The 25106-nt window shown below is 46.3% G+C and overlaps 1 protein-coding gene across 1 annotated transcript in view; it reads left to right on the top strand.

Moving 5' to 3' along the window:
• The window catches only part of Tenm4 (teneurin transmembrane protein 4), a 716831-nt gene that overhangs the window by 474982 nt on the left and 216743 nt on the right, over window positions 1-25106 (top strand). Inside the window, exons 8-10 of the mRNA XM_090348503.1 lie at window positions 14130-14385; window positions 23038-23136; window positions 24324-24559. Of these exons, the coding sequence (XP_090204629.1) occupies window positions 14130-14385; window positions 23038-23136; window positions 24324-24559 (591 nt within the window). The remainder of the gene's footprint in view (window positions 1-14129; window positions 14386-23037; window positions 23137-24323; window positions 24560-25106) is intronic.

Raw genomic sequence — 25106 nt, 5'->3', positions numbered from 1 at the left:
CAGTAGATCAAGTGGTAAAGCTTCATTCACTGAGTCCTCCTATCTGAAATTATGGTCACCAGCTTTGTTTGATTTTAAAATGTAAAAACAATATAGCTTCCAGGCATAGGTGTCTCATGCCTATAATTCTAGCAACTGAAGTAGCTGAGATTTGAGAATTATAATGCTAGTCCAGGTAGACAAATCTAAGAGACTCTCATCTCCAGTTAACCAGCAAAACGCCAGAACTGGAGACATGACTTAAATAATAGAGCATCAGTCATGAGCAAGAATGCGAGGCCCTGAATTCAGACCCTAACACTGCTGCACACATATGCACCCATGTATGCAAGATCATGTCATCATGTCAAGGAAAGGACCAGAACCAGGTCTACGGCTTGCCACCCTAGGATGGGCAGGCTACATGCAACTGAGTCAGCTCCCTCTGGAGGAGGGGGGTCTGGGTGAGCCTCTCTTGCCTGGCAGGTCTCTCAGATCTTCCTGCTTCCTTTTCTCAATATTTACCAAAGATCTAGGGTACCACATGAGAAATGAGTATGTCTCTCCTTGGCTGGCGCCCATGATATGTGTTTGTTGAAAATGATGGTAAAAGCCCCTTAGACATTTTATTCAAGAGTCTCAGAACATGAGGTCCAAAGGAGGAAGGAGAAATAGTTTTCTTCTTCAGGAATCCTCTTTCTATTACATGGTGTTGATAGGGTGCCCAAGATGGGGGCAGGACAGAAGCAGAGGCAGCAGGCCTGGGTGGTAATCTTGCTGTGTGTGCCCTGTGATCTTGAGAAACCACCCGCCCCTCCCCCTTACTGTGTGTGACATCTCCCAACTTCTCAGAGGCTCACTTTTCTGAGAACTGGAACGAAAGTAATACTGCATGCTTTTGCAAGGATGCTTTTCTGATAAAGTAAATCCATGTATCTAAACAATGTATAATAATCCCAGGCATATAATATACACTCAGTAAATAATAGACATTGGTTTTGTGGGCATAAGGAACAAACATTCACATTCAGTTTAGGTAAAATAGGTCTTTATTGCCAGGCATTGGAATGACAAAGTTCCCTGTGTACTAGGAAAACCTATTTTCTTGCTTGATAACAATGACCTCCACTTTATAAATGTTCAGAGAGGTCACATACCTTGTCCAGGTCACACAGCTAGTGAGTGGCAGAGCCAGGATTCAAACCCATGTGATCTGGATGCTGAGGTATACTTATCCTTCCCAAGATACTGACACATACTGGCTTTTCTATTTTCTTCCTTCTGGAAAACAAAGGAAGCATCCATGTAAAAATTTACTTTTCCCATTTCAGAGGAGTGTGGGGAAGGGAGGAAAGAAAAGAGAAAATGACAAGTATGGCTAGAATTCCTGAGGACATACCTCTAAATCTAAATTTTCTTCCCATCCCTGCAGACCCGAGAACCTGACAGCCATCTCCCTCTCCCCAGACCCTAGTAGTAGTTTCAAGACTCTCTGCACCACATCTTGCACCATCCTTAACGTGGCCTGGGCTGTAGAAATCGGGCAGAGCCAGGATCACCTGTTTGATTCAGGGTCTGTGGCGGCTGTATTATTTGTTTTGCAAACCTGAGCTAGGCTGATTGGATTTCTTTCTCTTTCATTTTCAGCATAAGCAGACTCTGAAGTTGCAAACACAAAATGGTGTATAGTTGAGAGAAAAGAATTAACTTGGGGAATGAAACCAGGTGGTGCCACAGAATGTGTACTTTTTGCATTGAACTAAAGTCATCTCTACCCTGCCCTGGAAACTTGCACTGTAAGGACCCCGTGGTACCACCTCCAGGAGAGCAGGACATCAGTACTCCTGAGAGGCACTGACCAGGACATGATTCAAGTGCTAAACTGCTTACCAAGCATGAGGTCCTGAGTTCAATCCCCAGTACTGGGAGGAAGGAAGGAAGCAGGGAAGGAAGGGAGGCAGGCAGGCAGGGAGGAGGGTGGCTGGAAGGAGGGAAGGGAAGACAGAGAAGAAAGGAAGGAAGGAACGAGAGAGAGAAAAGTAGAAGAGGAACATGAGGCCATGTGTGAGGAGGGTAGCCTAGGTGTGAATCCTGAGTGCCACTTCCTGGTTGTGTGTCTTGGGGAGTTAGTTGGCTCTTCTTGGGACTCATCTTCCTGACATGAAATACAGAGATATCAGTCAGCCTGCCAGCCTGCCTGCCTTCCTTTCTGCCTGCAATCTTTGTGCCAGCACTGAGGCTGGAATTCAGGGCCTGTTCATTAGCTTTTCCAACTCAAGGCTAGTATGCTACCACTTAAACCACAGCTCCACTTCTACTTTTTTGATAGTTAATTGGAGATAAGAATCTCAGAGACTTTTTTTTTCCTGGGTTGGCTTAGAACCAAGATCCTCAGATCTTAGCCTGCTAAGTCTCTGTGTTTGGTAAGTGGAATGGAAAAAAGATGTCATAGATGCTTCTCAGAGTAACTGACAGTCATGCTTTTAATGCAGTGAGGCCATTATTAGTATTAGTATTTCAGTTCTGTGGCCTGGGGCTAGAGTCAGGCACTTTGCAGAGGACACATTCCGCTTATCTGCTCTGGCATGATTGGGTTTGTAGACATTGATGGATGGAACACCTTCTCAAGATTTCTGAGTTTGTCTCAAAAAGAAAACCCATATGTGGCCATGTCATTAGTGATGAAAACCACCTGTCTGTATCTGTATAATCAGCCGAAGGTTTTCTGCCTTTTCCTGGAAGTGAGGCCTTTAAAGGGCCTGAGGAAGATGAGGATCGAATGAGCCAGGTCCCCTATATGGCCTTGGGACTTGCTGGGGTTAGGTGGAGCTCTTCAGTTGAGGTTAATGGGTTACATTTGCTGTTTCTGTAAGGGTTGGGGAAACTTTGGCTCATGGTCTGGATCCTGGACTTAGAGTCTTTGTTGGTGAGCTTTGTTACCTGTGTAAACTACATAGCCAGGCAGAGACTCAATCTTCTTATTTGTAAAAAGAAGATAACATTTATATCATAGTAGATATTATATATCATATTATATAATAGATTTTACATAATAACATCTGTACATTAGAATTATTGTTAGGTGTGTTATTTAACATTAAAATGGTTTTTCTGTCCCCCAAACATCTCATCATATAACTATTGATGTAGTTATTTTTATTGTTGAGTCACAACAAAAACGCAAGAGGTTTGGGGTTTAATGATCTGCTTGCTGCATGTGATGCAGCTTAATGCTCCAGAATTGTCTTCGTCCTCCTCCTCTTCTTCCTCCTCCTCTTCCTTTTCCTCTGCCTCCTCGTTCTCCTCTTTCCTTCTGCTCTCCTCCTCCTCTTTCTCTTCCTCCTCCCCCTTCTCCCCTTCTTCCTCTACTTCCTTCTCTTTTTCCTTCTGGAAAGAGCCATCATGGAGATCTGCTTTCCAGGTTCTTGGCTTTTATCATTTATTATCAATGTGTGACAGACAAGTTTCTTGTTCTGGTTGTTGTTTGAATCAAAACAACATATTTAATCACGAGAGCCTGAGATATCCCATTTCTGAAAACAATTTACAAGTTTCATAAATAAAGACATCAATTGAAGCCAGGTGCCCACCTCTGGCTCATATCTGTAATCTCCTAACTATTCAAAAGACTGCCATGCAAGGATGGTGATTCAAAGCTAGGCCAGGCAGGAAAGTCCGTGAGACTCTTATCTTCAGGTAACCACCAAAAACTCAGAAGTGAAGGCATGGTTCAAGGGGTGGTGTACTAGCCTAGAGAAATAAAGACCTGCTGTTCCTTATATCTATCAAGAATAGTTTGTCTTTTTTCTCCTTTGTAACCTCTCAGTGCTGAGACCCGAGGATCCTGCTTAATATAGTTTAATTGGACAAACATTTATAGTCAGCTTATTTACCTTCATGTGGGTGATATGACAGATAAGACCTTTCTGCTTATGAATTAGGCCTGGAATGGGAGCTGGACCTATGGTTAGACTTCTAGTTTCTCTCTCCTCTCCCTTTCTGTCTCCCTCTCTGTCTCTGTCTCTCTATTTATTTATTTGCTTACTATCCTTATATAGTTGTACAAAGATATTTCAATTTGTGTGTGTGTGTGTGTGTGTGTGTGTATTTATTGGTGTTGGGGGCATAAACTCAGGACTTAGGCACTGTCCCTATTTTTTTTGCTCAAGCAGGCATTCAGCCACCTGAGCCACAGCTCCATTCCTGGCTTTTTTGGTGGTTAATTGGAGATAAGCATCCCTCAGACTTTCCTGCCTGGGTTGGCTAGGGGTGCAGGCATGAGCCCCTGACTCCCAGCCTATACACTCTTTCTGTAAGCCTTTCCAGGCTAACAGCATGAATCTTCTGCCTGCTCCCGTAGCAGCATGGATTCTAAGACTTTTCCCATCCTAAGAAACCAGGGTAAGCATTCCTAGCTCAGATGAGGGTTAGTTTCTGTAGGAGATGAGCCTCTATTCAGGAGCCCCTCCACTGGGCCCATTCCTGCTAATCAGCACAGCATGATCATCACTTCATTGCAGGTGCCTTTACCCAGACGGCCTCCATTTTCATGAGCCTCTATAGGCTTCAGCACTCCTCTCCCCACTGCTGAGCTGAATTTCTCCCCACCTCACCTCTCTCTTCTTTCCCCGCCCCGCTCTCCCCCCCCCCCCCGCCCCAGCACCTCTCTCACACACACACTCCTGTCTAACCTATCAACGATGACTCCTTGCTACTTTGGGACTTGATTTAACTACTTATGGGTCAGACCATTTTTGAAAAGGCTAAGAAGGTGACAGTGACAAGAAGGACAACACATTTGACATCTACAAAGCTTTCCCAGGACAAATTCTGCCTTGGGATAGACATAGCTTTAAGTTAGGGAGGAACATATACCCAGAAAAGATCCTGCCTGGCTACAGCTGACCCTTTCCAACATATCTGTTACAGTTTTACATCAGGGGTTCTGTTGTTGCCCACCTCTGTGTATCCTTCTCAGGTCTAGAACCTCTAGAGAGTGAAGCTTGTCCAAGAAATTGAAGCTAGAAGCCAGAATCTGGACGCAGGGAGGGAAGAAAGGAGGGAGTGCACACCTGCCATGTACTTGTCTTTCAGTCTATCTTATTGTTTTAGTTGGTTCCCAGCCACACAACGCAAGCCAATACACGTGTGATGTACACACATTCTGCAAGAAAGGGTCATTAGGTAACAACACAGGTTCATCAGTGAAAAATGAGGCTTAGATTTCAGAATTGGAGGAGAGTCCTGTCATCTCCTTTTCCTATTTGTCTGGTGGAAACTGGTACTCAGATAGGTTAGGTAAGTGCCTTGTCCTAGGGCACACAAGCAAAATAGCTATAGATAAGATAAGCTACAAGCGGGAGAATCAAGTTTGAATGAATCTATGTTGGGAGATGGTTGCACTTGATGGTTGCACTTGTGGAATCAAATGTGGCCCAGTCAAGCTATTCATGAACCACACTTAGAAAAGAAGCTTTGATGTTTTTCTCAGAGTGCCTTACCAGGACCAGGGGGATGAGGAACAATACTGTTTTATACCCCTTTCTGATGGACTTTGAAATCTGTGCTCTTCCATCAGTTGTTTCTCCCAATCCCTCATTCACCACTGGATGGAATCCAGGACTACTGTTGGCTTTGAAAGGTTGAAAGCTGGGCTGAATCCTCTATTCTTTTTCTGTGTGTGGGTGTGGGCACTGGGCTTGAACTTCAGGGCCTAGACACTGTCCCTTAGCTGCTTCACTCAAGGCTCACACTCTACCATCTGAGTCACAATTCCACTTCCAGTTTTTTAGTAGTGAATGGGAGGTAAAAGTCTCAAGGACTTTGCTGCTCAGGCTGTTTTCAAACCATGATCCTCAGATCTCAGCCTTGTGAGTAGCTAGAATTACACTTGTGAGCCACCAGCACCTGGCTGTCCTCTAACACTGTTAAACTGCTCTAGAGCTCCAGGATCTTAACTCAGGGCTCTAGCCTCTAACCTCTCCATGTTCCTTCACTAGATCTCTGCTCGGGTACCTAGGAATGTCTCCAGCAGCGGCCTTTCCCAGTCCCCTACCCAGATACCCTCTTGATCAATTTCATCCTTCCTCTACTTTGGCACCCAGGACTTACATTTTTATTTGAACCCATTCTAGTCATATTGCTGGCCATTGTAATCTGTAAGTCTTGCATGGGACTTTACAGTCTGGGAGGTGCTGGCATGTATTTCTGATAGAAGAAGAAACTAAAACTCAGGTTAAATACATTTCCTGAGAGACTCTAAAGCTTGAAGGAGGGTGGAACTCAGAAAGTCAGCCCGTCAGATCCCTGGCTGCCAACGGGTGACAAAGAGCTCTCTGGCCTCTCTAAATTGGACTTGTAGGCCAAGGTTCATTAGCTAAGCTCGCAGTGCTGGCACATCACCATCCAGAGTCAGTGGTGGTCGATGACATTTTAATGGAAGCCAAATAACTCTTTCTGCTGGTATGCTCAGGCAGCTGGAGTTTTTGTGTTTTATGATAATTAAATACCATCATCTTTCATATCTGACAATCCTTAGGGCCCGATTAATGACTGCAGTGCACACGAGGGTCATCAGAATCTCTTCAGCAAGGAGAGCTTTGGGCACCTGTCTGCCGAGTCATAGGCTTGGGTGTATATGGGCACCCAGCTGGGCATCCAGCAGAGCACCCTTTCTCAGAGCCAGTTGCTGGCCTTAGAGCACAGGGCTACTGATGTATTCCAGTGTTCTGCCTGAGCCATAACACTGGGAGGCTATCTCATCAGTGTGATCATGTGAAAAGAACAGTGTCGTGCCCCCTGGAGTCTTATCTTCCAGGCCAATACCCTGTGAGGGGTCTGGGACATGAATGTCACCTACCACCCCTTCCCTCAGCTTCATCCTCTATAGTGCCCCCCAGGAATCACTCTTAATGCTAGTATGTTCAAGCACGCCCTCTCATCCTCTCAGTATTGAAAGGCCAAGTTTCTAAGCTTGGCATCTCCAGGGGGTCTGCCCTGTCTGCCCTCCCCAGCTGCCCTGCGCTCAGGGCTCTGAACCCAGTCCACCACACAGAGCTCAGTAGGCTACCCAGAGCAGGAGCCACAGATGTTGGCCTGTGCTGGAAAGCTCCACAGATGCAAGTCATCGATCACATCTTGTGAAACTTTCCCAGATTCCAAGAGCCAGTCAGGCAGCCCCGTGCCCCCCCCCCATTTCCCACGCCCAGGTTGCTCCAAAGGAGCTCAAGTGTAAGCTAGCAAGGATGACAGCAGTTAGCATTTGTAAGGTGCTTGCTGTGTGGCAGGCATTGCCTGTGTGGATTCACTCTGGGACATAGAGAGCTTTGCACAGTGGACTAGGAACACACCACCCAAATTCAAATTCTGCCTCCATCATGAGGATTTTATAACCCTGAGGACATTTTATGCCCCAGAGTCCTCATCTACAAAATGAGGAATAATAATAGTACCTTAATCACAGAGGAGAAATAAGAATTAATAGTGTCTGGTACATAGTAAGGACTTGGTGAGTGTTAATTGATGTGTCTGATGATCTACACCAGCATCAAATTTCACTATTTCCATTTTGTATAATGGTTGTAAAGTGTGTGTGTGTGTGTGTGTGTGTGTGTGTGTGTGTGTGTGTACTAGGGCTCGAACTCCAGGTCAGAGCACTCTGTTAACCAACTTTCTTGCTTGCTTACTTGCTTGCTTTCTCTCTTTTGGTTCCAGATTTATCTTATACTTGAGCCATAGCTATGTCTGTCCTTTGGGTGATTAAGAGGATGAAGACTGTAGTTCAAAGCCAGCCCACCCAGGAAGGTTTGTGAGACTCTTATCTCCAATTAACCACCAAAAAACTAGAAATGATATTGTGGCTCAAAGTGGTAGAGTCCTAGCCTTGAGCAAAAGAGCTCAGGGGCAACACGCAAGCCCTGAGTTCAAGCCCCATGACAAAAATACATACATTGAAAAAGATGTTAATGGACTTTTCTGCCTGGGATAGCTTCAAACTACAATTTGAAGATCTCAGCCTCCTGAATTACAGGTATGAGCCACTGGTGCCTGGATCTACATATGATATTTTTTTGTTTCTTTGGGGGGTTTCTTTGGTTGATCACGGGGTTTGAACTCTGGGCCTGGGTGCTGTCCCTGAGCTCTTCAGTTCAAGACTATTTCCAATTTTCTAGTGGTTAATTAGAGATAAGAATCTCACGTTCTTTAGTGCCTGGCTTTGAACCTTCTTGATCTTCACATCTCAGCCTCCTGAGTAGCTAGGATTATAGGCATGAGCCACTGCGCCAGGCTCTGTGTATGCCGTTTTAACTGGACTATGAGTATTTCAGTCAAGGACCATTTGTCTTGTTTGGTTAATTTCTCAATCCTTGTATATTCAATTTGACACCATATTCCTTCTCTTCTTTTGACTGCCATTACTAATATGTGTGTGCATGTATATGTGTGTGTGTGTTCCTCATTTTATATATATAAAGAACTAAGCTCAGAGAACATCTGTAACTCACTCTGTGAATGTTTAACCTTCTAAATCTTGGTCTGTGAGACTCCTGAACTCTTCTCCTTATCCTACTTTACTGCCCCCAAACCTGGTTCTTGCCAAGCATGGGGTCCATCCTTAACTGATAACCCACCAACTGATAACCCCCTGCACACAGCAAAGAACTCCTCTTACAGCACACTTCATACCCGGGACCCAGAGATACAGATTTGGGTGACAAGGCCTGGTTTACCCACAGATGCTTATCCACTGCAAAAATTTCCATCTCTTCTGTTTAATCCACACTTGTATTCCCATCAATTTAATTGTTCAAAAAGGGGTTTTATTTTGACATGTCCATATATGCATACAATATTCCCTGATTAGACTAACCCCCTGTCACTCTCCCTCACCTCTCTCTCTTTCCCCATCTCTCTCAAATTTCAATAAGCATCATTGTTCCATTTTCAACAAGCCTCCTTGTTCCATTTTCACATATGTACATCCCGTATTTCGATTCTGCTCTACCTTCTGTGACCTCTGTGTTTGCCATCCCCCCCTCCCACTAGTATCCACTAGTTTCACATTCCCACCCTTCATTTTTGTGAGGCTATGTTAGTTGCTCACAGGGGTTTCACTGTGCTATTTCTCACATACATACGCACCACTTTAATCAGATTGACCTCCTCCTGGACCCTGGCTTTCCCATCCTGCCAACCCTGTAGCATTCAGCAGCTTCCAGTGAGTTCTCATCATTCACAGATGCAATGTATTTCAGTATTGTTCACCCTCTGACATTCTCTTTTTCTTCCTCTCATCCTTTCAAATAGTCCCACAATTACAATGAATTTTCTATATATGATCCCATATGTGTTTGTGTATATATTTGTTTTCTATGCCTAGCTTCCACACATGAAAGAAAAATATAACCCTTGTCCTTTTGATCCTGGGGAAACCTTCATCTCTGAATACATGGTATCTCACCTGCATGGTTTTGCTCGGATTCTCATTACCTCCTGATCCATGTGTTGAACTACAGGACCCCTCCAGAGACTGGGCTTCTGGAAGTCAGTGGGCTGCCCAGAGCTGGAGCTATCTAGAAAGAAGGAAACAAAACAAGAAAGCAAGCAAGAAAGAAATCATGGTAGCTCACATCTATGATCCTAGCTGGGAAGATTAAGATTTTCTTTATTTTATTTCATTTCTGTGCATTGTAGGGGTTGAATTCAGCCTGGCCCTGGCCCAGAGCTTTTTGTGCTCAAGGCTAGCTCTCTACTACTTGGAGCCACAGTGCCACTTAGGGTTTAATTGGAGATAACAGTATCATAGACCTTCTTGCCTGGGCTGACTTTGAACCTCAGATCTCAGATCTCAGCCTCCTGAGTAGCTAGTGAGCCACTGGTGCCTGGCTAAAATTAAGGATTTCAACCAGCCTGGGAAAGAAGTTGTCAGCCAATAAAAAGGCTGGATGTAGTGTTATGTGTAACCTCCCTGTCATCCCAGCTACATAGACAGCATAAACAGGAGGATCCTGTTTCAGGCTGGCCTGGACAAAAAGTGAGACCCTATTAAAAAAAATAACTAAAGTAAAAAAGGGCCAGATGTATGGCTTAGTGGTAGAGCGAGTACATGGCCCTGAGTTCAAACTCTAGCACCACCACCAAATATATGATGTATTCTTTTTTTTAGATTATTTTCTTTTCTCTCTCAATGATTTATTTTTTTTTATTTCATTTTGTTTGTTTTGGGACCTACCATAAACGCTGAGGAATGATGAGTGCTTTATATTCATTCAAACTAATTTTATCATAATTGCAGATAACTATTAGCCATTTTCAGGATGGGGGGGTGTAAGGTCATAGGAGAGCACTGCCTAGCATGTGTGAGACCCTGGGTTCCACTTTCAGCACTGGAAGGGAAAAAAAAAGTAGTTATCATTATCTTAGAATACTGTTCAGAGTACTACCATACCTTATCTCATTTAATTCTCAGACCCCTAAGATGGCCATTATCTTCATTTACTGATTAAACTGAAACTTTAGAAATATTAAGTAACTTGATTAAGGCCAAATGGCTTACAAATGGGAGAGGCAAAACTTGAAGTCAGGCTCTAGTGCCCTGAAAAGCCTCCCTACAATCTCAGCTTGGGGCCATGTAGCCTGAAGCCTTCAGTGTCCAGAATTTTTGTCCAGATAAAATGAAAAAAAAATATCTGAGGCATTACAAGGCACCAGAAACTGCCAATATATCCAAGAATTTGTAGGAAGGAAGAATCTTTCTGGAAAGCCAGGCTTGTAAAACTCAGATAAGCACGTGGCCTTTACCAATAGTGATGTACACAAGTAGACAGTAAATTGACTCCCATTAGGGTTCGCTGGAGAGAAAAGTATAATAGCTGTATTAGAGTGGAGCTCTGCAACTGTACCAATGCATACTTGCAGGAAGCAGAAAATGAGTAGCCATTTGTGCAGGCCAGAAATCCAACTACCTGTCTGCAGTTCTTTCCTCGTAGCTTGTAAACAATTATTGAAGGTCTGTGTGACTCCAACCCAGCTCAGTGCTGTCACTGTAGATATGGAAATGAATGGGACAAAGGCTCTGTATGAGTCCATTGTATATTTGGCACTTGAGCAAGGCCTTGCTCTTCATCCTCCAGAGAGATAAAGTAGGAACATCTCCCCTTGTGCAGATACACTAACTGAGGACCAGGAATAAAGCCAGTGTCAGTAATTAGAAACATGAAGGGAGGTTGCTCTTAAGTCTTATCTAGCTTGTTCATGGTTTCATTCCCAGATTATAAGACCTGGCACAAAACAGACTCTCCGTAGGTGCTGATTGAGTGAGTTGGCTCTAAGATCCCTTCTGAAGAGGAATGTGTATAACAGGAAGGAGGTCAAGAAGGTCCCTCCATAGCATCACCTCTCACCTCCCCTCCTGGCCAGAGGCACAGGAAGGAACATCCACCCAGCCTGGCAGAAACACTTGCGTTTGTGAGCAAGGTACTATTGCTGGACTCACAAGGCAGACTTTTCCTCTGGGAAGGTGGAACACATCCAGGTCCTCTTTCTTAGTGCTCTCAAGTAAAAGGGAGAAGGAAGGGAAAGGAAGGGCCTGGCCAAAAGCATCTACAGCTCTGGCTCCAGAAAAGCAGAAAGGGGCTGCAAGTCCCTAGACCCTGGGGTCTAGATAGGCTGCCATCGTGTTTTGCATGCAAATAGACCCCACAAGAGCCTTACCCTGCTTGTCAGTCCACCCAGCCCACGTTTCTGCACTGGTCACTCCAAATCAATGTCAAACATCTACTGGCTGACCTGTAAGCACCCAGAGAATATATAGGGATATATATTCTCAGACGTGCTGGAGGAGTTTCATGGGGGGTGGAGAGGAGACAGAGGTGAAAGGTGTGGGTTGCCTGCCATTCAGCATTGGTAGGAGGAAGAAGGTAAATTGAGGAAGGCCTTCTCAAGGGGTGACAATGGAGCTGAGCATCCCCAAATTAAGGATGTAAACCAGAACAGTCTGATAATACTCGTAGAGTTGGAAATTAGTCACTACCTCTCACTGCTGTGGTGACCTAGACTCTAGCCAGCAGTCTGCAGGGCCAACCAAGGGGACAAACACTTAGGAGGCTGCTTCTAGAGCTGGCCTCTGGCCTGGACAGTCTGTCTGTGTTCATGAAAGTGTGGCCTGAAGACAGCCGATGAAACAATTGTCCTTGCCCATCCTGGCCTGCTTCCTGGTCTATGGCCGCCTGCAACTTGGCTAGGACATTGCCTAGGCAGATGGGACTGGATGCCAGGCTCTTTCTTCCCTGCCAGGAGCATTTCTGTGAGCTCCCTTCTGGCTTGGGACTTCAGCATGTTTGCAGGTTTTCATGAAGACCCATGTAGCTTCCTTAGGAACCTTCCTCATCAGACCTAAGGTTCAACCACCTGACCTACCTCAGTGGCCTCCCCTGGTCCCTAGAGAAGAGAGTGTGGCTTGAGTGTGGAAGAAACGGAAGGGAGGGAACTGATGAAAGATAAAGCTGGAAGACAAGTATACATTAGATTTCAGAGGGTCCACAGGCCCAATGTGGGCTTCATAGAGAAGTGACAGCTTAGAATAGAGGAAGCAATCCCCAGAGAGGCATCTGTTTCTTTCTCCCTCCTACTCCTAAATTCCCTCACCTATCTTCCCTCTTCCAACTTCCCACCAGATCTGCTTTATAACCCTTTGGCATAAAAGATCAGATTACCTAAAAAGTAGAGTAATGCATCCTCTACTAAAAATACCCATCACACTGATAGTATCTCTCACTTGGGTATGCTTGATAGTTTCCAGGACACTGTCTTCTCCTTGTCATGGTTTGAATCCTGTTCTCTCAGACTCCTCTATAAAGGACAGGCCTCTCATGAGGAACACAAGAATACTTTGTGAACTTCAAGAATATTCCTTCCCCATTGCTTTGTTTGTTGGCATGGTAGTTCTGTCATCCCTGAAACAAATCATTTTCCCCACTTATAGATGAGAGAGTTGAGGCTCAAAGAGGTGAAGTGACTTAGCCAGGATTAGATGGTTTATGAGTAGGAAGATAATAGGATCTAGATTCAATTCCTGACTTATTTCCTTTATAATACTCAGCTTTGAGAGACAAAGCTTTCTCTGAGCATGACTAGTGTAGATAGTACCTATATGCCACCTTTATGATAGCCCTAGGAATTTTGTTTTCTTTTTTTGTATATAATATCTACTTAGCAATATTCCCTCAACAACTGTATATACCTGCTCGAAGTCTTAAGTTTTACCATCTATCAGTTGGTGGCAATCATACCTGTTGCTCTGGATAATTGAAAGGAATATGTAAAATATTGCTCTCAATTTCCTCATCTGTAAAATAGGGAGAAATAGGAAAGCAATGCTTGCTCAATAATGGGCTGGGAGAATTACCTGAATTGTCATCTGTAAAGGATTTGGAATGGTGGCTGGCACATAGTAGATACACAACAAATGTAGTACAGTGGTTTTTCAGCACTGAGACACTCATTTTACATGACTCATTTTATTCAACAGTCATCTTTTTCCTGAAGCTTCCTATAGTTCACAGATTCCCTGTATATACAGACCACAGCATCCTGGGTCTATACATTCTTAGACTTATCAGCCTCTCAGCTAACTATGCTTGTATTTTATTTATTCACCTTTTGGCTTTATCCTATGTGATTGGTGGGTTTCTAATTACAGTTACAGTCAGCAGAAGGTTTTGTGAAAGTCAGATTCCCGGGCCTCATTCAGAACCCCAGAACTCCCATCTCAAACACATTCGATACTGGAACTGCCTTTGTGGGACTCTAACCACTGAAACCCTAAATACCCTATAGAAGAAAGGTGAAATTGCTGACTTGGCCAGCTAGTTATTATCTCATTCGTTCTTTCCGCTCCTAGAATTTCAGCTTGCCCAGTGACAGGAATTTCATTTTACTCATTTACTCCTCAGAACACAGACTAAATACAAAGTGATCAAAAATAAAAGCTATCAGTTGACTACACATCAACAAGGCATGTTTCTGTATACTTCACCGGAGCTCGATATACGTCTTCTTCCTTCTGAAGCCTTGGTCCCATAGCTGCTCCCCTCAGCTGAGGGTCAAAGCCCAGTTGGCTGCCCAGCTGACCATGTGTATTTGTGTCTTAGATCACCCTGGCGGCCTGCAGAACCACCCTCGGCTCCGGACACCACCTCCACCGCTCTCCCACGCCCACACCCCCAACCAGCACCACGCGGCCTCCATCAACTCCCTGAACAGGGGCAACTTCACTCCGAGAAGCAACCCCAGCCCAGCACCCACGGACCACTCGCTGTCAGGAGAGCCCCCGGCCGGCAGTGCCCAGGAGCCCACCCATGCCCAGGACAACTGGTTGCTCAATAGCAACATACCGCTGGAGACCAGGTTCGCCCAGGGTGGGTGGGTCAGTGGGGGCCAGGAGGGCAGATACGGCTCCGGGGGGCAGAGAGCTGAGGTCTCTGGGCATCTCTGAGATAGTCTGGGTCCCTGCTACCTACCTGGCCTGAGAAGCTAGGAGCAGGTATGCAGCCTGGATAGCTGGATAAAAGGGTGGTAGGATTCAGGAGAGAAAGAGCATGCAATCTGAACAGACCAGAGGTCCAGTGCTAGCCTGCTGCTTACTAAAGGTATGACCCTGGTCAAGTTGCTAGCTCCTGTTGTGCTTCACCTCCCTTGTCTATCTAATGGTGATGATGATGCTGCCTGGGCATGGTTGGAGTAAACATAGATAAGAGCTCATGTGTGTGAAAGAAACTGGCATAGGTGTATTGCAGAACAGGTTAACTGTCCAACTTTGGTTGGGCCCCTTCCCCGGTATCAAGCATTCTGGGCCTAGGATGGGTGCTCCCTTGTCCTTCTTGGTGTTTTTAGCCCCGTACCCCTGTCCCCAAATGTCCCTAAAGTTTGCCCATCAGCCAGTGTGACATCATGTAATCCTCACACCTCTATGAGGTGGGTTTTGCAAGGATAACCCCGTTCAGGAGTTCTGGGGTTTTTGTTGTTGTTGTTGTTGGTGGTGGTGGTGGTGGTGGTGGGACCTCAGTCAATATATGTTCATAGATCTTCTTCCTTTCTTCTGCTTGGCCACTGCAATAAAAAAATAATAGTATGAGAGCCAGGAATGTAGCCTAGTGGTCAAGTGCTCACCCTGTCTGCACAAAGCCCTGGGTTCGATTCCTCAGTACCCCATTCATAGAAAAATCCAGAAATGAGGCTGTGGCTCAAGTGGCAGAGTGCTAGCCTTGAGCTAAATATTTCCAAGAACAGTGGCCAGGCCCTGAGTTCAAAGCCCACGACTAGCAAAAGAAAAAAAAGAAGTTCAGGGAGAATGCCCAAGCCCTGACATTAAGTCCTAACACTGGCAAAAAAAAATTATAAAAACCATCCAGGAGAAATGCAGAAAGTATAAAAAGAATTAGATTTACTCATAACCCTACTATTCTGAAGTGAGCACCGCTAGCTGTGGAGGGCCTAGCCATTCTCTAAGCTGAAATGCAAGCATCCTGAGCTGACACCATGGGACCTTTTTTTCTTCTACTTTATTTCTGAGAGTACTAGGAACCATAGATTTCATTTCCGAAAACTTCTGTTCTTTGTCTGTGAAGAGCACCAAGGCCATACTACATTGAGGAAGTAAAATTAATCTTTCCATGGAAGGTGTATCTGCGTGACTCTACCTGACACACGGCTATGAAGTGTGCGTATTGAGCTAGAAAAATCCTTTTATATCGTTGTCCTCCTCTATAGGATTATTTTTCTGAAAGCAAACTTTTCAGAGAGGCAGCCCAGAAGCCCCTCAAAACCCCACTCCATTAATTAATATGGCTCTGTGAATGTCCTTTAAAATCATCTGTGACTTTTCCCATATGCCTTCTTTGCCCTCATCTGTTACACCGAGTGATATAATTGTCTGTCATCCCACCCAGGGTGGCTAATCAGATGTCCATTATTTTCCGTGAGCTTATTGAGTAGCACATGGCTGAAAGAGGCGAGCAACTGATCAATGAGTCTGGTTCTCAGCATAGACCCTGGCAGCCACTCTTTCTGCCTGGATGTTTATTTTTCTCCTTTAGGAGCCCAAATAGGGCTTCCTACTTTGAGTCTTTAGGTTTTTGAAGGGCAAGGGAAGCAGAGGAAAGCAGTTAGGGAGGTTTTCCTAATGGTTGCTCCCTCCTAACACATCCACCACTGCTCACCTTCCTTGCTCATTTCTCTTCCCACATGCATTGCTTAAACGCTGGGGATTGGCTTGGAACTGGCACAATATTACTTTTACCATATTTTTCTGGCCAATGTCATCACAGGCCAGCCAGCTTCAAGGAGACATTTCTAAAAAGTAGAAGTGTCCAAGGATGTACAGTCATCTTGAATCCACCATGTTACCTCCTAAAGCTGCTGGTGAAGTCACACTGTCTCAAAGTGCCTTCAAGCACTTTACTCTCTGTCACGGAGTCCTCTATGCCTACTATATAAAAGGCAGGTAAGGCATGTGAGAGAAGAGACTGCAGCAGGCTAAGTGCTCTGTAGGCACGGGAACCAGGCTGGGTTTTAATTGAGAACTATAAAACAAAAGTTAAATGAGTGAGTGATGGAGCAAATCCACAAATAAATGTGTGTCACTAAGACTTGAGTGGAGCAAAAAGATTTCCCAGGGAGCCTGGCTTCCTGTGACTGAGCAGTCCTCCAGGGAGAGAAGAGAAGAGGCATCTGCTGTGGTCTGAGCAGAGTCAAAGCCCAGTGCAGCAAGCTCTATTGGAGATAGTTACCTCCAGCAGCTTTTGCTGCTCCCTAGCAGAAGGGGAACCTCCTGGTTCATAAAAACAAAGGATAGGTCCTTCCCTAACTGTCAAGCTGAATCCATGTTGAGAGTCAATAGCAAATAGCTAAGCAAACAGCTGGTAGAATGACTGGGAGAAATTACATTTCACGCTGGTCCAAAAAGACGGCTGGCAGAAGGATGAAGGAGAAAGGACCACATAGGCCTGCTGCATTCTCTGCTCCTGCCATGCCTCTGTTTACTGAGAACCCCAGGGAGGAGCCTGGTCCTATTCCTACTCCCTAGAGCTGTGGTGAGATGCTGCTTTAACCCCCACAAGTACATCTATAGTCCAACCTGCTGGGTGCCATGTGTTCAGGGTCTCCCAACCCCTGATTCACTTCTGTTCTGTGCAACATCAGATACTTAATTAATTTCACAGGGACTGCCAGATTAATAACCCTCAGACTCCTGTCAGATGAAGGGGAGGCCAGAGCAGACGGTGGCTAGACCTCTGCTCCACCTTGATCTCAGGCCTGCTTAAGGAGGCTGGAGCTCAATCTATGGTCAGGCTGAATTTGAGGAACAGCCTACCCTCTTGTCTGGGTTGGGGGCTAGCTGGTAGGTCTCTAGTCCAAACCAGCCCTGATGTGTTTCCCAGAATGAGACATGGTTTCCTCTGGTAGGCCAAAGTTTGAGCATTGCAGAGCTGCGAACAGCAGTCTTCCTGTCACCGAATGATCCACAAACATGCCCAAGACACAGCCCACTGACAAAGAAGAAGCTCCTGGTCTCTGTAAAGAGGTAGACTTGCAAAATGAAGATAGGCACCATGGATGTTACACAAATGGAAAGAGTAGGGTGGCAGGGGTGGTTCCCTCTCCCTGGGTGCATCAAGTAGCAGTCATAACAACCCACGGAGCCCTTGTGGGCAGCCAGGTACTTCTCTAGAGCACTTCAGACATGGCTTGTAATAGTCAGCTCTCCCATAAACAGTGTGTTTGGGCGTGCCATAGACCATGCCCAGAGTTTCTCCCCCCATCCCCTAGGGGCCTGGGCACTGTCTTAGCTTTTTTTCACGCAATGCTAGCACTCTGCCACTTGAGCCTCAGCTCCACTTCCACATTTTGTTGCTGATTAATTGAAGAATCTCTCACAGACTTTTGTGCCTAAGATGGCCCTGAACTGTGATCCTCAGAGCTCAGCCTCCTGAGTACCTAGGGTTACAGGTGTCTGCCACCAGTGCCTGGCTCACACACAGGTCTGATGATTTACTAATAAGAGTCATAAGGCTCCACAGATGGTCATACTCATAGCTCTGATTTACTTATGGTGAAAAGGTATAAAGCACAATCAAAAGGCTCATGGGATAAAGTCTGGGGCTTCCAGCCAATGTCCAAGGTTCCAGAGTCCTCTCTCAATGGCATCACACAGGACAGATGAATGGCACACCCCAGGAGCAGGTTATGGAATGCCTGAAAGATTGCCACTCTTGAAATGCATTAGGACCCAGTACCAAAGGTTTTTATTAGGGGCTAGTTACATGGGAACCTCCTGCCAAATTCCAGACTCCCCTGAAGAAAGCAGATTCTAGGCATTAACCATACTGTGAACACAGACAGTTTAGGCCCAGTGAATCAGCCACTCATATGTAGTCAGAGCTTCTGAAACCCAGCTTCCCTGATCCTAGCTAATGACCAGATTTATCAGAGCCTTTCACAGCCAGGATGGGACCCTAAGTCTTTTCTATTAGCATCCCCACTTTAGAGATGAAGGATCTGAATCGCAGAAAAGTTAAATAACTTGCCCAAGTCCCACAGGAAACAAATAGCAGATCTGCCTATAACACCCAGGCCAGCTGGGTTCAGGGCCTTGGGGTGTAACCACCGTCCACTGCCTTTGTCCTGAGGATTGACCGGCATCGATGGATAGGTATTTGTAAGGGAGAGTGGAATTCTGAGCTGAGGGATAGTTGCACAGAGAAATGGCAAATAGTCGGGTGTAGCAGGCACACAGGCAGTCTTGTGAGGATGACAAGAAAAGAGGCAAGCAGCAGAGGGACTCATACTGCAGGGAAAGGAGGCTGTGCTTTTTCTGGGAGGTACTGGGTGCGGATGGCAGTGGTGGATAAGGAGCTGCAAACAGCTTTATGGTGTTGGTCTTCCAGTGAATTTCTGTGGCCTGGAAGAGACTTGGGGTTTTTGTTGTTGTTGTTGTTGTTGTTTGGGGGTTTTTGGCATTTTTTTCTTCTTCATTTGTTCAAATGCTTACTGTATAAGGATCTCTCTGTGTGGTCTTGGCTAAGTCATTGAACTCCCCGCCACCCCCTCAAGAAAAGCACCTTGAGATCTCAGCTACAGAATGCAGGATGTGTCTTGTCCCACTGTGTGGCTGTGAAAATCAGATGCAATGGTGATTGCCCCAGGGCTTTGTGGGCAGAAAGGTGCTCAGGACACTTTGTCCTAGTGGTGACACATACCTATCATCCCAGCTACTCAGGAGGTATCCATTGGTGGATTAAGGTTCTAGGTCAGCCTGGGGAAAAGCACGAGAGCTTATCCAGGAAATAAACTAAAAGGAAAAGGAGGTGTGGCATTAGTGGTGAAACACTTTCCTGCAAGCACAAGGCCTAGGAGAGCAGCTTACTATGAGGAGGCAGGCTATCTAGCCAGACAGTCTGAAAGCCCTGCTGGGACTGCCCTCCTCCCCAGAGCTAGCCATTCTGCCCTTGGGAGGTGAGCTGAGCCTACCCTGGGTCACACAGATGGACCCCAAAGCCCCTGCTTCAGGCTGCTCTAGTGTTAACCCATGTTCAAGGGGATCCAGTTACTTCTGGGTCTAAAAGTGCCAGGAATGGCAGGGCAGTTGGCCAGTTTCTCCTCCAAGAACTCAGTGACTTCTTTGCTAGAGGCTGCTAGGGCTTTTGAGTCCAAGACATGTGACTTGAGTCCCACCTATGACTTTATTTACTATATGGCCCCTGGCAAGCATTGAATCTGTCTGGCCTCAGTTTCCATGTCTATGAAATGAAGTAATAACATCCAGCAATAGGGAAACCGAATCAAGTCTCCATACTTGAGCTACCAGCTAGTAAACAGAGGCCACGTAGAGTCATGACTCCATGTGATTTCAGCAGATCAAGACCTTAGGGTGTTCAGTCCCCAGACCTGGATACCCAGAATCTTAGTAGATAGAAGGTTTAGTGGTGATTCTTGAGTGAGAACACTGAGCCTTCTATCTTTCTTTCCTTTGCAAATTTTAATAGTTAAGATAAAAGTCCCTTGATGGAGGCCCATGAAAATCCCCATCATTATTAAGTTCGGTCTTCATTCTTCTTGTCTTTGTTCTCTGAATATACTTGTTTACTTTCAATGTGTGTAAGGTATCGGCTTGCTTCTCTGGGAGCACAATCCAGGCTGCTGCTACCAGCCAGACTCCCAGGTAGTCTAAATTCATGCAGCCAATGTCGACCCTAGGAAAGCAAAGAACTTCTCCCTGACCCCTTGGGAAGGCACATATGGAGCTTGCACACACTGGGTGGATGTGGGCTGTAGAGACACTCAAAATCCTTCCCAAAATGCAAGGAATGGAGGAAATTGTTAATAACCACCACCTGCAATTAAGCCTTGACGGTAGGCTGGCTATGTGCCAGGCAAGCTTCCTTTTATGGACCTCAAACTCAGCAGTATTCAGCACAGATCTATTATTTGTGCCTATTTCTTTGAATGAGGCATATAGCAATGGACAAGACAAATAAGGCTTCAGCTCCATGGAACTTGATTCTTTAGAAAGAAACAGTAAGCAGATGACTGTATCTATAGTTCCATCATCACTCCTGACTCCTTGCACTTGACATTGGGGTGTGTGTGTGTGTGTGTGTGTGTGTGTGTGTGTGTGTGTGAATTGAAGCAATTCAGGGGGCCATCGAGGGTTTAAGATCCATGCAGGCATTTGCATGATGATTATTCAAGCTGATGAAAGCAAAGGCTTAGCTTGTTTGAGAAAGCCAGGAGGCCAGTATATCTGTGTCTCAGAAAAATAGGATTGGAGAACTGGTGGGGAGCCAGATCTTACACTATCTTGTGGGCCCCAAAGAGGGCAGAGAAGTCATATGATCCAAATTATACTCCGGTTCTGTGAGGAGAGCCATTACCCACTCAGTGGATGCTTAGAGTGAGTGACTCACAATGAGGGCCAGATAACTAGTAGATCTGACATCTGAACCTAGCTCTATCTGCTCCCAGACTCTGGGCCTCCCACTGGGCCACCAAGCCTCCATCAGCAAGGCTGGCTGCTGGAGGAGGTAGAAATAAAGTCACTCTAAGAGATATCACACCCTGCAGTTTGGCCCAGGCATTATAGAAGCATCAGGGCCCTGAACTCCATCAGAACATCTGTAGCCCAGACTAGCAAAGTCAGGTGGTAGGTTTAGGAATGGGGACACCACCAATGAGCAGTACTCAGTGGCAAAGGATGGTCACCCTGTGCTCTCGCTGCCCCTGGGAATTTTTTTTTGTGGGTCATGGGGATTAAACTCTGGGCCTGGGTGCTGTCCCTGAGTTCTTCAGCTCAAGGCTACCACCCTACCCTTGACCCACAGCCCCACTTCCTGTTTTTCTTGTGGTTTATTGGAGTCACATTCTTTAGTGCCCTCAGATCTCAGCCTCCAGAGTAGCTAGGATTATAGGCATGAGCCACCGTGGCCAGCTGCCCCTGGGATCTTAATCAGCTATGAGGTCGTACTTACAGTGGCCCTCAGTTTAATTTTTGAGGCATGCAAAGGACCCAGGGAAGTAGATTCAGAAAATCCCAGGTTCCAGAGCCATCTCTGCTGCCCAAAGGAACCTTGGGAAAGTTCCTTTTCTGGGCCATGCTTCATCAGCCTACAAAGTAGAGATGGCAGTATAGATTCTGTAGAGTTTTCGTGGGGAGTAGGACTTAAATTGCTGGCAGAGCTTCTAGAACAGTGAATGATTTATGGTAAATATAAGGAAGAAAGCAGCTACCATTTAGCATTAACACTTCTGTAATATTTGTATAATCCTTAAAAAATATCTAATATCATCCTAGTTGATCCTTACAGTAACCTGCAAGCTTGGTAATATAATCTCCATTTTGTAGGAAGGAAGGAAAGGAGGAGGGAAAAAAGGGAGGAGGAAAGGTAGGGAGGGAGGAAGGGAGGGAGGGAGGGAGGAAGGAAGGAAGGAAGGAAGGAAGGAAGGAAGGAAGGAAGGAAGAAAAAGAAAAGAAAAAAGGTTAAAGTTCTTAGCCAAAGTCACACAACAAAGTAGCAAAAAAAGGACACAATATACTATTCTCAAAACCTTAGAGACAGAAGGATAGTCTCAGCAAGGCTGGACACAGAGTTGACTGCCTGTAGTCGTTCCTTCCCTCTAGTGTGTGCTTATCACATATGGGTCACTACAGGACCTTCTGGACCTAGCAGAAGACAGGGTCCCCAACAGTCCACCGGGAATAGTGGCCCAGCTGAAACCTCACACAGAAGTGTGATCATCTTCATTGTGGGTTATCAGCTGAAGTCAGGGAGGAAACAGAGAATGGCCCCTTGTGCCTTCCACGGGCTCCTCTTCTTGCTACTTCATGGTCACCTGGGTTTCCACACAGATGGAAGACCCAGGAACTCTAAGCAGGGTCAGTATCCACTCGGTGCCTGGGGCAGGCGAGACCTCAGCAGTGCACAGGTCTCCAGGCAGTTCACCTTCTCACATGGGTGTGAGAACCATTGTTTTAGAATACAATAGCCACAAATGCCTGGCACCTTTGTGTCTCCAGACAAGCCAAATGGAGGTCTCTATCTTCTGCTTCTGCAGATGTGAACAGAGTCAAGCAGAAAAATCTGAGCTCAAATTGCCTCTTTGACTTTGTTCACTGGTGACCTTGGAAGTTTCATGACAGCTCCATAGCTAAGTCCCCTCATTTGTAGAATGAGGATACCATTGCTTTCCTCACATATCCTGCTTGGAAGCTTTGAGAGAATGGCTGTAAAATGTCTAGCTCACTGCTAGGCACAGGGTCAGTCCTCAGTGAGTGCTGTGACCGCTGCCACACATCTGGGTTGGTAGAGAGAATGCTCCTTCTGGATGCTCTGTGCCAGGCAGAATCCCTTGCACATGTGGCTTGCACACTGACGCATCGCCTGGAAATCCTGCCCTGCTGGTCTCATACACAGCTGCACCAAACAGCCACATTGTGTGTTTCTCTACTACCCCCTTCACCGATGCATGACTCATTGCTTCATTCATGTCTCCATGTGTGTGTAGAAACCTAGGCAAGCAGCCATTCCTAGGGACATTGCAGGACAACCTCATTGAGATGGACATTCTCAGCGCCTCCCGCCATGATGGGGCTTACGGTGACGGGTAGGTGACATCCCCATGCTCCTTCTGTGTATGTGTGTATGTGTGTATATATGCTCTCGTTCTGGTTCCTGCACTTGCATGTAGGCCCTGAAGCCATTACCTGGAGTCTCCTGGGGAAAGTGATTCTCAATTGCATGCCCATTCCCAAATCCATACTCCACTTGCAGTCGTTTGTCTTTGGAATGCCCCTGTCTCCCAGCATATTGACAGCCATCTTGTTAATATGCAGGCCCCTGCCCCCAGCATCTCATTGGCTGCTTTCACCATTCTGAAACCATTTCATGTAGCAATTCTTTTTAAATGGAAGCAGAGGCCCATGTCGCATTTATTCTATGGCCTGAGACATCTTGTACCCCAACAAGGGTGAGTTTGCCCTAAGACATCAAGGAGGGTACATTCCATGTCCCAGGCTGTGTGCAAGTCCCGCCATGGCCATGGTTAAAGCCAAGCTGTGCAGGATTGTCTGATACCTGATTTGGCCACAACCATGTGCTTTGATCATGCTCCGCTTCCCTCAAGACTGCGGCCAGGCTGTTGGATGCAGTTGTCCCTCAGGCTTCCCACACAGCTTTCACCTGGGCCTCCAAAGGCAATAGTCTGCCTTCTGATCAGGTTTGGAAAGGTTTTTGTAATAGCCACTAGGAGCTCAGAAATGGGCAGAACTTAGTGGTACACAATGTCCTTTAAAAAAGAAACTAGTCCAGACTTTAACCAAGGCACACTGGTAATAGAGGTATTAGAGGGAGGGGTGGGGGGGGAAGATCTCAGTGGTCCCCAGGAGACAAACAGGACTTCAGATACTTTCCAGGGTACTGTAATCACCTCAGGACCAAGACATGCCCCCACTAACCCTATCCATGCCAGGAAAAGGGCCTCCAGGCCAGCCTCAGTTGAGTGGGCACCACCTTTTGGATTGGGTGGGTCTTCCCCATGGGCAGGGAAGGGCAAGGCAGGGCAGTCCCCTTGTGCTCCGTGGAAACATGTCTTCGTATACCTTGTTTTGTGATCTAGCTCGTGCCTCTCCTATTCTTGTCCCTGCCATCTTCTCTGTGGTGACTCTCCTTCTTTCTCTTTCTCTCCAGGCTCCTCTGCATGCTTCTCCTCCTCCTGCCTTTGTCCTGCAGGTTGGTCCTGGAACCTGGTCAGCTAGCAGGCCCTGACCCCTTCCCACCTCTCTCCATCCACAGGCACTTCCTCTTCAAGCCCGGAGGCACCTCCCCACTCTTCTGCACCACATCCCCAGGGTACCCACTGACCTCCAGCACCGTGTATTCCCCACCACCCAGGCCCTTGCCCCGCAGCACCTTCTCCAGGCCAGCTTTGAACCTCAAGAAGCCCTCCAAGTACTGCAACTGGAAGTGTGCAGCCCTGAGTGCCATCGTCATCTCTGCCACACTGGTCATCCTGCTCGCGTACTTCGTGGGTAAGCGCATCCTCACCCTCGATCCCTTTGGTTCTCCTCTTGGCCCCAAATGCAGCAACCAAGGCCCCTGATGACGTTGAAGGCTTCTCACCAGCACAGCAGTCCTGGCACACAGCGTGAACCAAGTCAGCCATGGTTGCTGGCCCAGTGGCCACCCCACACCAGCAGGGCTAGCCCTTTAGTGTCTCCCTTGCTCATTTTTCCTTAGACCAGGAGTAAACAAAAAGCCTAGCATTTGTCCTTCGGGTATTGGGTGCTTGGCTTTGGGACAGAAACACGCAGTAAGACTACATCTGAGCTTGAGATTGGCAGTGTTGGTTTCATAGATTAGAGTCACTGAAGAAAATGGCAGTGAGTCTGGACAGCAGTGAAGTCTCCTGTTGGTATCCTGTTGGGCTGTAAGGAGGAGTAAGTGATTGGGGTGCTCTGGACTTGGAGGAAACTTCAAGGAAAAAGCATGTCTGATGGGGATGGTCTGGCAAGACAGTCTGAGAGTATGTGGGAAATAAAATCCAGTTACACTATTGTTAAAATTCAGGGACATTCT

Source organism: Megascapheus bottae, chromosome 16, assembly GCF_031878675.1.
Source record: "Megascapheus bottae isolate mThoBot1 chromosome 16, mThoBot2.hap1, whole genome shotgun sequence".
Classification (NCBI taxonomy): Eukaryota; Metazoa; Chordata; class Mammalia; order Rodentia; family Geomyidae; genus Megascapheus; species Megascapheus bottae.
This window is presented reverse-complemented; position numbering and strand designations above follow the sequence as displayed.